Source organism: Gavialis gangeticus, unplaced genomic scaffold, assembly GCF_001723915.1.
Source record: "Gavialis gangeticus isolate Ggan-Ray unplaced genomic scaffold, GavGan_comp1, whole genome shotgun sequence".
Taxonomy (NCBI): Eukaryota; Metazoa; Chordata; order Crocodylia; family Gavialidae; genus Gavialis; species Gavialis gangeticus.
Window position 1 is genome coordinate 15,740,682 of NW_017729002.1, and position 14,812 is coordinate 15,755,493.

The 14,812-nt window shown below is 48.0% G+C and overlaps 1 protein-coding gene across 1 annotated transcript in view; it reads right to left on the reverse strand.

Annotated features, from left to right (window-relative positions):
- The window catches only part of CLCN7 (chloride voltage-gated channel 7), a 117,034-nt gene that overhangs the window by 33,561 nt on the left and 68,661 nt on the right, over nt 1-14,812 (reverse strand). The window contains exons 3-14 of the mRNA XM_019507391.1: nt 13,724-13,795; nt 12,938-13,003; nt 11,621-11,753; nt 10,009-10,118; nt 8,939-9,019; nt 7,789-7,851; nt 6,928-7,011; nt 6,417-6,510; nt 4,871-4,935; nt 4,053-4,169; nt 3,499-3,553; nt 2,855-2,915 (exon numbers count right to left, since the gene is read on the reverse strand). Of these exons, the coding sequence (XP_019362936.1) occupies nt 2,855-2,915; nt 3,499-3,553; nt 4,053-4,169; nt 4,871-4,935; nt 6,417-6,510; nt 6,928-7,011; nt 7,789-7,851; nt 8,939-9,019; nt 10,009-10,118; nt 11,621-11,753; nt 12,938-13,003; nt 13,724-13,795 (1,001 nt within the window). The remainder of the gene's footprint in view (nt 1-2,854; nt 2,916-3,498; nt 3,554-4,052; nt 4,170-4,870; nt 4,936-6,416; nt 6,511-6,927; nt 7,012-7,788; nt 7,852-8,938; nt 9,020-10,008; nt 10,119-11,620; nt 11,754-12,937; nt 13,004-13,723; nt 13,796-14,812) is intronic.

Consider the following 14,812-nt stretch of genomic DNA (forward strand, 5'->3'; position numbering starts at 1 on the left):
CCTGGGGCCTGGGCCCCCTCCTCCCCTCCCCCCCCACCACCGCGCACCCACTATTCCCCCCACCCATGTCGGGACTGCTCCTTCCCCCACCGCCGCCGCATCATCCCGCATCAAGCCCTGCAGGTGGTGACAACGGAAGGGGGGAGGGGTGGGATGGGGCCAGAGCTGTGGCCTTGCCCGCCCCCACACGGCATCCCAACCCTGCTCGCCCCGCCCCCATGCCACTGCCACTGCCACCTCCGCTCCATCACTGCCCTCTGTTCCATCCGCTCCATTGCCCCTGCCTCTAGGGACCTGTTGTCGTCCACTGTCCCGTGTCCCCACCATCAAGATGGTGCTCCACCAGCCGCCAGCTCACTCCTGGGTTCAAATGGCTGTTTGCACTCCGATTCGCTGTTTGTCAGCCAATCCGAGTGTGAATAAAGCACTACGGACGGACAGACAGACAAACTTAGGCTTTTATAATATTAGAATAGAAATTAGGGGTGGAAGGGACCTCAGGAGGTCTTCTAGTCCAACCCCCTACTCAAGGCAGGACCATTACCAATGAATCATCCCAGAAAAGCTTTGTCTAGGCTGGGTTTTGAAAACCTCCAAGGAAGGAGCTTCTACCACCTCTCTGGGTAACCTGTCCCAGTGTTTTACTACTCTCTTAGCGAGAAAATTCTTCCTAATATCTAATCTAAACTTACCTTGCTGCAACTTGAGACCATTACTCCTTGTTCTGTCATTTGCCACCACTGAGAACAGTCTAGCCCCATTGTCTTTCGAACCCTGCTTCAGGTAGTTGAAGGCTGCTATTAAGTCCCTTCTAAGTCTCCTCTTTTCTAGACTAAATAAGCCCAGTTCCCTCAGCCTCTCCTCATAAGTCATGTGCCGCACCTCCTGAATCATTTTTGTTGCCCTCTGCTGGACTCTCCAATTTGTCGATATCCTTTCTGTAGTGGGAGGCCCAAAACTGAAAACACTACTCCAGATGTGGCCTCCCTAGTGCTGAATAGAAGGGAATAATCACTTCCCTTGACCTACTGACAACACACCTACCAATGCAGCCCAGTATGCCATTAGCCTTCTTGGCAACAAGGGCACACTGCTGGCTCATATTCAGCTTATTGTCTACTGTGACCCCCAGGTCCTTTTCTGCAGAGCTGCTGCCCAGCCAGCCAGCCCCCAGCCTGTACTGGTGCATGGGATTCTTCTGTCCTAAGTGCACGACTTTGCACTTGTCCTTGTTGAACCTCATGAGATTTCTTTTGACCCAATCCTCCAATTTGTCTAGGTCACTGAATCCTAGCCCTACCCTCCAGCATATCTACTATCCCCCCAGCTTGGTGTCATCTGCTAACTTGCTGAGGGTGCACTCTATGCCTTCTTCCAGGCCACTGATGAAGACATTGAACAAAACCGGCCCCAGGACTGAACCCTGGGGCACTCCACTTGATACCTCCTGCCAACTACACATCAAGCCATTGATTACTACCCTCTAAGTCTGATGCTCCAGCGTTTTCTATCCACTTTACAGTCCATTCACCCAGCCTGCAAGAATGTTATGGGAGACTGTATCAAAAGCCTTGCTAAAATCAAGATATATCACACCATCCACTGGTCTCCCTGCATCCATAGAGCCAGTCACCTGATCATAGATCAGCGTTGGGCAAAATATGGCCCGGGGGCCGGATGTGGCCCACCAGGCTATTCTATCCAGCCTTGTGGTCACTGCTGCCCAAGCTTCTATCCACTACTACATTCCCCACTAATTCATCCCTGTCTGTAGGCAGCAGGTCAAGAGCATGGCCACTCCAGCACTTGCACCAGGAAGCTGTCCCCAGTACTCTCCAAAAACTTCCTGAATTGCCTGTGCACTGCTGTATTGCCCTCCCAGCAGATATCAGTATGACTGAAGTCCCCCATGAGAACCAGGGCTTGTGAGTGGGAAACTTCCACTAGCTGTTCTAAGAAAGCCTTCTCCACCACTTCCTCCTCATCTAGTGGTCTATAGCAGACACCCATCACAACATCACCCTTGTTGCTCTCACCTCTGACCCTAACCCAGAGATTTTCAACAGGCCTATCTCCAGTTTCATACTGGAGCTCTGAGCAATTATATAGCTCTTTTACATAAAGTACAACTCCTCCTCCTCTTCTCCCTTGCCTGTCCTTCCTGAACAGTTTGTACCCATCCATAACAGTGCTCTAGTCATGCAAGCTATCCTACCAAGTCTCTGTTATTCCAATTATATCATAACACAACAAACCTAATTCTGAGCCTTGAATCTGTTCAAAAGTCTTTTTTCTCTCATGGGAATTTAGAAACAAAATGTTCTCTTTAAAATAATACTGCTACACAGGAATTACAGTTAATAAAGTGACAAGTTGCCAGGATAATTTAATTAAATACCTATACAAGATGTTCAAGGAGCAGCTGCTCAGCGGGAAACTGTCTCTCTGTGAACATATTTAAAAATATTTGAGGCTGATCAGCAAGCTATTGATGTGTACATGTGTTGTAATAAAGTCTTTCTGAAAGGATCATTGATTTATATAGTTGGGCTTACAACGAAAGGAGAAGATTTGTTTTGGGTCAGAGTGGAAGGGATGAACAAACGTGGATTTTTTTGTCCTTAAGAATGAAGGGTTGATCACACATGGACAGTTGGAAACATGACATACATAACTGCTGGTTTTCTTGCTTTTGAGGGCTTGTACTCTGATGTGTCAGATTAGCCAATTGTCCCAGCTTAATTACTGATGCATCAAGGTCCATCTAGAAGCCTTCTCATGTTCAGCTCTATAGGCCTCTGCCTGAATAGCACCAGTGCTAATACCAAGGGACTGTGTTTAATTTAGTTCTCACCTGATGCGGAACATGGTGAGCCAGTAATTCAAGGCATTGAACATTGCTCCAAGAATTCCACCTGCAAATACAAAAGGGAGACATCTGCAAAACCCCCACAGACAGATCTGAGCAGTCACAGCCATGATAGAGCTGGTTTGTTTAGTGACCACATGACAACACAGAGGAAGACAGAAACAACAAAAGCTACAAATGAAGTATGGGCTTTTAAATGTGTGCTGTGTCATGTGTGGTAGGTGGCATCTGAAGAGAAATGGTTTATTAGATTATTCTTTACATCTTATCTGTTCCAAACTTCCTTCTACAATTCATAGCCAGAAGCCCTCCTGCCGGTTCTAAACACCACACTTTCTTTTTCCCCTGGCTTTCTGGAAGCCCTTGTCACACTCCAAATACTACCAAGCAACACAGGAACACAGAATTGAAGAGTTTTCGCCTTTACCAAGGAAAGTTAAATTTGTCCTGATAAACTAGTTACAGCCCTTGGAAGCCTTAAACAACAGGCTCAACAAAAGTCTTCTACTTCAGTGTCTTTAATGGATTTCTCATTCTCCTCAGGAGATGTAATGAGGAAACTGTAAGATTCAGACAAGGAACAGGAGATGACCCAGACTAATTACATTGAAAGAGTAGAACCGTCTTACCAACCACTCCCATAACTATGAAGATTGGAATTTCCTGGATCGTGTATTCCATTTTCTGTAAACAAAGAAAAATAGGGTTTTGAGCTCCTTTGGCATGGCAGCAACATGAAAGCCAAGTCATCATCTCTGCTCAAAGAACACCAACCTTCACATCTGATGGCTGCAGAACCGTCACTGGAGAGCAAATGCTGCAGTACAGCTGCTTGCCCCAACACTCACATAACCTACATATTCCCTTGTGGAATCTGAGCCTGGAAGTAGCTGTAAAAGGACTCCTACTTGCTTGGTTGAAGAGGTTCACAATTGGAGGTGTTGATCTTGGAACCCCTGGTCTTTGCAGAACTCTGGCTGTCATGACACACCATGTAGTGAGCTTAGAGCTTTCCAGAAAGACAGAGCTACCCAGTACTCATCCCAGAACAAAACTTCTAGAGAAATGTTACAAATGGGGACAGCTAGCCCTGACTGTCTCAGTAACTTTTTAATGATGCCCAGAAGGGCAGACATGGGCATAGGGCATCCAACACCCTGGTAGCACCCCTCCAATGCCTCACCTCATTATCAAACCTGCCGAAGTTGATAAGCCCTGGGTTAGAAAGGTCCCAGGCATTCCCATGGTAAACGCTCAGGACTGAGTTCAGTGTGAACGTAGAGATCATGGAGGCAAAGAACTACGGAGAGAAGGAACAGAGTTTCATAGCATAAGACAGACCACAACTCTTCCATCTCCATTGGTTACCTGTCACCACACCCTCTACCTCTTCTTCACTGAGTAAGGGCTCCCTGCCACTTCAACCCACCCTCTGTGACACTCTTAGAGAGCTGTGCAGCAGAAGTCACGCTAGGGCTGAAGACAGCTAAGAAAAAATAGTTTTTGGGTATGCCTACCAAGGCACAGTGCCCAAATCCATGAATCTGTACACACCAAAAGTGCCATGGGGCAGGAGCCATGTCTTCCTTTGGAAATAGGGCAGAACCTCTTACCCATGCCAAAGATCCAGTGCTGCCTCCTACAACTCCAGGCAGTTCCTTGGGAAGGGAAACAGCATTTTCCCTTCTGATCTCAGGCTTTGTGCCAAGAAAGCTTTGCCCTAGATTCATCTGCCATTTCATTCTGAATGGAGCACCAGCCACAAACCCAATATCCAGGACACAGGGCAGAGCAGTTCTGCCCCTCCCCAGTCCAGGTAACCTGGGGGAAATGGGTAGCTGAAACTAAGGCTATGACACCAAAAGCCAGTTCAGAAGTTAGTGCTCAAGGAGGTGGTATTTAACAAGTGCTAAGTGCCCACAGTCCCATGGCACCAGGTTCTGCATAAGCATGCAAGCAGACCTTGCCTCTGCCTCCTCACTTAAGGTTTCTGACACTTACAATTCTCCATGTCAAGAACTGATTCCAGAAGGAAGCTCCTTCTTCCAAGCTGAAAAGAACTCCCCCTGGGAACACAAAACACACCACCACCATTAGAAAAAGCCTGCTCAGTGACCTACAACCTCCTTCTTCAAGGACTACCATGGACCAGACCTGTGGCACCAGTTGGAGCAACAGCCTTCACTTACAAGCTCTGCATATATGCAGTAAGCAAATCACATCTCACAAACCCAATTTGGGCATGCAGAGACAAGAACACAGCATGAAGACCTTTCGTGTCCTCTGTATGTATACTCTCAGCTATGGCTGAATGTGAAGGGAAGGGACTTGGTGGGGCGACAGGCCTCTTAGCCCTACTCAACCCAGGGCACATCACACTTTGCTCCACCCAAGTTGTTTGGGACTCTTTTTTCAAGGCTCAAATTGAAGTCAGTGGAGGAGATGACTTCCTGAATAGCACACATGTATTATGGCTGTATCTGTACTTCACAGGTCCCTGCCCTCCCACGTTATTTCTCAGGGGTTTACCTGAAAAATAAAAGAGGGAGTTGTCAGAGTATCAGACATGATCTCAGCAGAGACAAGCTGCCATGGTAGAGAACTTTGTATTTTGCCACCCAGAGGACAGGGAAAGTTAGAGCTTGGGGAAAGGGATTCAGTTCCAGCGCTATCCAAGCTCTGTAACAAGTACTGCAGGGAGAGATTTGAAAGTTGCAGTTTCAGAAGCTGCTCAACAGGAAACAAGCAGCACCCAAAACTGCTGGTGGGGGAAAGGGCTGCTGCCCAAGGTATATCAAGTGCAACCTACTTCCCCTTGCCCCCCAGCAGTCACAGGAAAGGCCTTAATTTTCTGACTGATCTTGTACTGATCACTGCAAGGCAGTCCCACGGCAGGGGGCAGGGGCGTAAAGTGGTGGGGAATGAATATGTCTCCAAGGGTTTTCCAGCCTGCAAGGGAAAAACCATGGTTTCCCATGTTTTTCTCCTTTAAAGAAGAATCCATTTTTAAAGTTTGTTGATCCACTTCTAAAATTTGTCCATGACCCTTTCATATATTCTTGCGACTCACTTTTGGGTCGTAACCCACAGTTTGAGAAACGCTGATCTAGGCGCTGAAATTGGCTATCCCTTGAAGAGGTAGTTAACAATAGCATAGTGATGCAGACATCCCCTGCAGTAATAGGGTCAGCAGGGAATAGGGGACACTCTGTTGTTTACCAGGGGTTACCAGAAATAATGGCCACAAACTGAAGGAGAACAGATTTAAATTGGACATAAGGAAGAAATTCTTTATGGTAAGGACTGCCAAAATATGTAATGGGCTTTCTACAGTTATGATGCTTTCCCCTACCCTGGAGGTGTTCAAGAGGAGATTAGATATGCATCTGGCTGGGGTTACTTAACCCCAGCGCTCTTTCCTGCCTGGAGCAGGCGGTTGGACCCAATAATCTACCAGGTCCTTTCCGACTCTAGAAATCTATGAAATCTATGGAAGGAGCTGGTCTGTGCATGAATATACAATAGCAGAAGAACCATGATGCTTTACCAACTGGGGCACCAAAAGCAGCCGAAACACCAGCAGCAGCTCCAGCCGAGACAAAATCCCTTTTCTCTGTGTCTCTGCGGAAGTATTCAAAGATCTGAAACACAACAAAGGGGACTTTACCTCTGCACAGGTCGCTTAAAAGTGATTCAAACACAAAGAACTTGCAACAGAGAAACTGTGTATTGGACCCAATGCACCCTTCCCACTGCCAGGATGGGGCTATCCCCCTCCAGTCCTCCTCTGTCACATATGGTCTGGCCACCTATTGTGAACCTCACAGCTAACAGAGTGGCTTTCCATCCTATTCAGGATACATACCACCTTTCACATAGACCAGATTCTCCTGGCCATATATTGTACTGGGAAGGTGACAGGCACCTGCTGTAACTTAGAAAAAAGCAACTCAAGGCGGTCCAAAACTTGGCTCCTCTTCTGGAGAAGGACTTGATAGCCACACCCCCTTCCCAGCATGCACATGCTCACCACCCTCTTTTCAGATGAACTGACTAACCTTGAAGTCACGCTTCAAAGATGTGGATCTTCCTTGTGAGATCCCAGCTGCAATGACTGCTCCAGAGTGAATCATTGGCCCTTCCTAAGAACAGAAAAGCAGACATTAGTCAAAAAGCCCATTTCTCCTTCAAGAACCTGGCTTGAGATGCTAATATGTGCAGGGAACTAGCTCCTACCAGACTTGGACCCCAAGAACTTTGGCCACACTGAGGATGAGAGTGGGAATATACTATTTCATTAGCCCTAGCTCCAGGAAAGGAAATACCCTCTCAGGAAATGCAAGCCTTATGGCAACCCCCAACTTCCTAATTCTACAAGTGGTTTCTGAGACACTTCCAGGTTCAGATGATCACAGACAAACCAGCATGCTGCCTGGAGCAGACAGCAAAAAGGTATGCTCACAAATGCAGCAGTTAACAGGGAACCCTTGGACTCCAGTACACAGATCTGCCATTTGTAATCACAGAAGTTACACATATGACTGCACCTTTGCCTGCTAAGGTCCCAATGGGGCTCTATGGCAGGGCACCTTCTGGTACAGCAGGCAGTAATTTACAGGGTTCATCTCCTATGTGGCCTCTTGTAAAAGCCCAGCAAGGCCATAGGCTGCTATGCCCCTGCCTTCAGCCTTGTTCAGCATAGACTCTGGAGTCAAGGAAAAAAATTCTCCCCTGAAAATAGGGAGCTGCCCCTAAACACATGGATATGTATTGACAGTGTAGTAATCTTGCGACACATGCAACAAGCAATACAGGAAGGGAGTGTGTAGCACTGGGTGGTCATTGCACACTGACAGTGAGCCAAGATCACCCTGTGAAGGGGGTTGATGAGAGTCCAGTTCTCTTCCTCAGCAGATTACCTTCCCCACAGCCAGGCCTCCAACCACTGAGAGAATCACTCCACAGACCTTAACCATCAGAGTCTGCAAAAAAAAAAGGGAAGTCCTTTGCTACCACAGGAATCTGCAAGTCACTGGCCATGCTAGAATGGGGGAGATGAGCAACAAAGACACTTTGATCTAGGGGGAGGAGGAAAAGCACCTGGTTGCCTCAGCCATTCCTCACCTTCCCAGAGATCACAAGCAACATGCAACAACCGAGGCAGGTACCCAGTACCTTTCTGGCTACAGGGGTGGAAATGAAGAATGTCAAAGACAAGCCCTTTGGCTCTTGACTGAGGGTCATTGCTCAGCCTGGAGCTGGCTTCTTAACCCCGTTCAGTACAAGTTGCCTTGCAACAGCCTCTCTGACAGCTGAAATATAAACCCTTGTAGCAGCAGCCAGTGGAAATCCTGGCATACAGGCCAGTAGCCCGCTATGTCCAGGGACCAGCAAGTGCCCAGAGCAGAAAACCCCAAACGCGTCAACGTCTTGCTGCCTACACAGAGGGTCCCATATACGCATACAGACAACACAATGTCAGTAAGACCCTCCTCATCCTGTGTGCCATTTAGAGCTCAGTGTTAGTGTGATCTCATGGGCCTGCTCACCTAAAAAACTGTTCCCCCACTGTCAAAGCATGCATCCTACCCCCTCACCACCTCTTCCCCTGGATAAAGAGGCACTGACACAATTCACCAGAGGGCCCAGAGAACTCTACTGTAATTGCATCTTTTTTAATCAGAGGCACCTGGAGGTAAAATGGTCCCCAGGGTCACTCAAAATGCAGGGGATATAATGCAACTGCTGGAACCTGAGGACTCAACAGCTACTGCTGTTTGTATGTGTTAAAAAAGAAAGAGTCCAGACCTATTCTAGCAGGACTGTGCCATGAATGTGCTCAGACCATGACAAGCATAAGGATGGGTGAATAGTGCCTAGCAGCCCTGGGACACCAGCACAAGAGTAGAAGGCTGTTGTGGAGGATGCCAGGAAGGCCCACCCAAATAACCATCTGCACTTACCCCCACCACACAGGGACAGGGAGATTCCCTAATTCAGGGCTGGACTGGGGAAGTGCAGGAGTACTCTTGTCCCTAAGCCAAACCCCAACCTCCTACCGCGTTTTACCTTGAGCCGGACAACATGGGGAATCTTCACACCATTAAGGTAACACTTGATCTGGGGAATCCCACTGCCAGCTGCTACAGGCTGCAAGCAAAAGGAAGAGCATCAGCATTCACCATGCCCTTCCCTCCAAGGAATCCTGCTCCAATAACCCCTTCTGCTGGACCCAGGATAGGCCCTAGTGTGGCACCTAGCACTGGATGCAGTACTCCAGCTGCAGGCTCACCAATGCCGAGTAAAACGGGAGAATAACTTCCTTAGTTTTGCTTGAATGCTGAAGTATATAGGCAATTGAGAAGTGCAGTGAGAGTCCAGAGCAAGTATAAATGAGCACAGGTTTAAGAAGTCAATGGAACAGCACCTATTTATATCAATTTAGGATTAGATTCAGAGTCCCTATTACTGTTGCTGCTCTGCAGAGCCTCCTCCAAGACACCTGGCTACCCATGCTTCCAACATCTGCTAGATTCCTCCTACCAGAAGTCTCAGCAGCCACCATTAATGGCTGTGTGCAGTTAGCAAAGTTAGGGCTGAGATAGAAAACAGCATCGTCCTACTTTAATACTGTCATCTAAGCATTACTTAATGAGAAAACCCTGTGTCACAACCCTGAGCCAGTACTGCCATGTGCTCAGCCACAGAGGAACTGGGAGCAGAAAGAGCAGAAATAAATCAATATCCATCATCTTCACATATTTTCCTACGAAAATACACCAGCTCCTCAAATCAGTATAATAATCCCTCAAAGAAATTTCATCAACTGGCAATTCCATAGTCAAGATAGTTCTGCATCAGTTACAGGAAGACTTGTAATTCCATTCAGCTGTTCAGATTGGAAAGCTTTTCAGGCCCAGTTATTTTGTGATGTTTCATGCTCCAGCAGGGGAAGCAGAACAGAGGAGACAGGGAGGTGCCAGAGCTGACAACAGCATCACAGGAAATGGTGACTTCTTATTCCTTGAGCAGAATTTGGAACAGAACATCAAACCTGGTGAATATGTACATTCAACCGCAGAGACAGCACACAGGGAACACAAAGAGCCACCTACATGCTGCAAGTTTTGAACTCTTACCTCTATGAAAGCAACAATGATGGAGCCAACCATCACCACGCTGGAGTTCAGTGTCGCCCAGAGTAACAGGGAAAAAGACAGCCCCCCCTTCTCAGTGAACTTGTCAATATCTGGGAGGGTCAGTTAAGGAAGTTCTGTCACATTTAAATGCATTGCTCAGGAAGTGTCAGGCAACAGGCAAAGTGTTAAAAGATTTCCACACTGCAGGAAATACGTTTTTACAAGGTTTAATCGAGTGAGCAGGCAACCCAGCTGGTGAGTTCTGTGTTACTTTCACTAGCGCCAAACATCAGTCCCTCCTTGTCTGGGGGCCTCTCCCCCAACTGAACAGCACACGACATCTCTTATGGTTCAGATGTTAAACTGTTGCAATAGAAAATGTTAAGACTTTAATTTCACATCAAAGCAGAATGACCACTTTGGCCAGGGCTGGGTGTTGGCTGCCCTGGGTGGGGCTGGGCCCCATGCAGAAGGCAATGGGAGCAGCCATGGGCTGGATCCAATCAATTGGCAGGCACCACCCCCATGTACTGGATCCAATCAGTTCGTAGGCTGAATCTGGCCCATGGGCCATATTTTACCCACCCCTGACCTACAGGCACCAGCCAAGACAGGGTGCCCCACGCTGAGCAGATGTAGCAAAGGGGCATCTCCTGTCCAAGGAGTATGAGATCCAAGCAGCCAGCACAGGCAGTGGGGTGTGTGCAGGCATTGGTAACTGAGATTAAATAACTCAACTGAAGGTGCAAGAGTTAAGTTAGACCCTTGCCTCTCTCTCCAACCCAGAGTTGAGCTAAACTCTACAGGCCCACTGCTCTTTGAGCTAGACAGAAAGGACAGAAAATAGCTAGGACATTCTGACAGTTTTTCATTAAAAGCAAAAAAATAACTGTATTTGGAAGTCCAAAGAGTTCCAGCTCCAGGCAGAAGTATATTTCAGCAAGTCTTGCCACAACTCCAGCTCATGCACAGGGGGGCTGGTCTGCAGGGCACAGGGCCACAGTCTTGACAGTCACCATACAAAACTGAACCATACTCTGTGCACAAATCACTTTAGCACCCAACAGCCACAACAGGGTTTTTGATACAGAACATCTGAACATGCCAAAAACAGGTAGACTGGCAGGTCTGAGGAGGACACTAATAAATTTGAACTTGCCTTGCTCCAACACTGGCCTTCAGCTTTCAGGTCAATTTCCCATTGCTCTCTTGGGCCCATCAGCCCTATAACACAAGGTCAGATGTCACAAGAGTTAACAGGAGCAGGAGCTGCTACCAGATGGAAGCCATGCTCCATGCAGTAAGGCCACTGAAAGGAAACTTCCTTCCCAGACCAGGATTACAAGGGAACAGAGTACTTAAGAGTGGCAAAGTGCATTCTCAGATCTCACCAGAGTTGCGTGCCTTATGGTAGAGGTGCTTTATTTTAAGCTTTACCTATGGTTGCTGCAGACCTACCAACTATTTCACTTTCTCAACTGCTTTGGCTGCTCTCCCAGCCCTTCACTCCTTCTCATGAAGATCCCTGCCCTGCCCCCTCCATAGCTGCCCCAGTACCACTCACTCTCCGAGTCCACAGGTGAAGCGCAGCTGGCAGGAGCCAGAAGGATACTGTCTTTCACCACTTTGTACTTCAGCCCAGCCAGCTTCTCCACCACAATATCGATGAAACAGGCGACAAGGCCAGTGAGAATCCCAATCATGGCACAGATGACCCAGCGTTTGATCTCCACCGTTTGAAATGCCTGCAAGAGACATCAGACTCCTAGTCCTTGGAATGCTCATGACAGAGTACCCACTAACCATCCAAATATCCACTGTGGGCAGGACATGTTAGAAATCCCCCAGACCTGGGGACTTCACACATACACTCAGTGGTATTCCCACAGAAATGGCTTGCCCACAGAGGAAGCTTCCTTTAGCGGAGGATGTACTTCTGATTCACATAACAGCATGCTGTTTCCTATTCCACTACTAACGCATTTAGCATTTTGTTTCCATTTCTAACACAACCAAGGAGTTAAGAGTCAGGCGTCCCATGAAAAGTATTTTCTATTGCACTGCCTGCACAGAGTTACTTGTGGGTGCAAGGACCAAGGCCTAACATGCCAGTATGTGCCCACATCACATTCTGCTTGGAATGGAACCTCCACACACTGTGGTACAGGCACAAAGAAATTCTTGTGCCTTTTGCAGCACCCTCACTCTCTGAAGTTTCCCCCTTTATTCCTGGGTGCTGCAGTAGGCCTACCAGCTTCTCACACAAGCTATGTCTGATGTACTTAGAGAACCTAGGCATTTTCCCCTCCAGCTGGCTATTTACAATTCCCCTCCTTGTTTCCTGCCAACGTATCCCCTGCCATGGCACGTGGTTCTTCCTACTGATCTCTCCTGGGCTTGGGATCATATCCAGATAACACTTGCTTTGGCCCCAATAAGCTCTGGAGGTGTTTAGATGCAAGAGGCCTTTTTCCTGACCTTCCCTGCCTTTTTTTAAAAAGTTGTGTTTTTGTGATGACTTACAGCAGCTTCTTCAGACAATCAACAGAGTTTAGTGTCATCACTTTGGAAGTTTGGGTTTTTAATTAGTTTTGTGTAAATACCCCCTTCTACGCTTAGGTTCACTGGGGCAGCTTGCTGCCGCCCCTCCTTGAGGGTGTTGTCATTTGTTTGTGTGTGTACCTCAGTAACAGACAGCTGAGGAACAAACTTCTGTCCAATGGTAGCACCACACAGAGGTTAACCTGCATGTGGGTTCAGGCGGTAATTTGTTTTCATAAGCAGTTGGTTAAGCTCTTGAGAAATTGTTTCTCTCTCCCTGTCCTGCAGTGGCATTTGACCAGATTGCATTGTGGGAGGTGGGATCAGATCCTCAGTCCAGGACTGTGCGCATATGGTTTACTCAGAACTAGGGTTCTGGCATGCTCACCGCATGGTTTATTCTCCTTTCCTCTTCCAAAAACAACTGATTTTCACTGTTGTCATAATCCAGGCTCTAGATTCAGGAGAACAGAGAGGTGGTTATTAGCCAACATGTGGAAGAAAAGGGAGCCTTCAGCTCTGCTCCACCCTCCCCAACACAACATACCTCATCCTGACTGTGCCACATACCCCCTATCATGTTATGGTCTAACTCCACTTCTCCACCTCTTGCCCTTTAGAATCTCACTGATTACTTTGGAAACAGGTATCTCGCTACCCTGTAAGGCAGTGGTCACCAACCTGGGGATCCTGATTGACAGGTAGATCCCAGAGCCTCTTTGGGCCAATCCTGGGCTGGTGGGACAGCTGGGCACACATGCATGCATGCACACACCCGCTGCCTTCACCTCCAGCAGGTCATTCTGTGGGGGTGGGAGCCAGATCAAGGCCCCCACAGTGGGTGACTGACCATGCAGCCCAGCCAGAAGCAGGGGAAAGCAAGTGGGGCCCCAGACCAGCTGAGTGGTGGGAGGATTGGAGCCTGCCAGGCACAGCTCAGCTCAGCAGCACAGACTCATGTGGGGGTGGCCCCAGCCCAGCCAGGATGGTCATCTGGCTGGGGTCATCTGACCCCAGATGTCTTTCCTGCTCATGCAGGGGGCTGGACCCGATGATCCTTCGGGGTCCCTTCCAGCCCTATGATTCTACGGCCTGGACACCAACAGCTTTCAGATGACTGAGAATAAGGTGTTTAAGTGACAGGTAACATGGTTACGCTGAACTGAATGCTCACCTCATATTTAAGAGAGAGGAGTTTCTCATTGTGAGGAATCTCATTGGGAAACTGGTGAGAGACCTCTGTTTCCTACAAGACAAAGGAGTGCACATTAGATTGACCAGGACATAATTCCCATAAAGCAGATATAGCTCCTCTTCTCTGGCTGCCAATGGATCACTAGGCTGGTCAGACTGCCCTCAGCTCTTGCTTAAAGCTGTTATTCCCCAGACATGCATTTGGATCACAATATTAAAACACGGCCTCTTCTCCTCAACCTTAGCTGTCACCTGTAGTAGGGTAGCTTTTCCAAATGGTCGTTCAGGGAGGTGTCAGCTGGCTGGTATTTTAAGCTGAAAACTATGACTAGAGACTAATCTCAAGTTGGCAGCCTGGATGATATTTGAAGCAGCCTCTCTACAGCTTTCCCTCAATTGGCTCTAGACAGGATCAAACCACAATAATTCCCTGAGCAGATATAGGCTCCTGGAAACGATACAAAGAACGTACTTTGGAAATGACCTAGTCCAGTTGGATTTCCAGCAGAAATCAAGAGGAGGCAGGAGCAGCAAAACAGTGAGGGCACCAAGATCTTTCTCTCCATGTAAACTGGAGGAATGTTTTCCCTGCTGCAGTCAGACACAACCCATGTGACAAGTCTATGTAACTGCAAGCTTTTGTTGATCACTGTACATCAAATAGAAGGGGACCCTCCACCTCCTGCACAAACCCGTTCTGAGACACCCATTAAATCAGAAGAGAAACAACAGTAAAACCCCTATGCTCACTGGTAGCAGGACAGTAACACAACAAGACCTACCAAAATATAACAAATGTCACCGAGTCCAGGGCTTCATTCTGTATATAACGTAGCCGGGAAAAATCTCCCTCCTTTGCATAAGGCTGCCTTTGCCTACCTAAATGTCACAGGCTGGGGCTAGAAAAATGCTGACTGTGGAGGCATGTTCAGATCTGCAAATGCACTGCCTTGTTAAGCAGGAGGTGAGAGCACAGCATTATCCTGGCTGCACATTCGCATGAACTGATGCTTGTGTGAGCTAGAGCCTGCAGCTAGATGATCTGGATCTGCGGGGGGGGGGGGGGGGG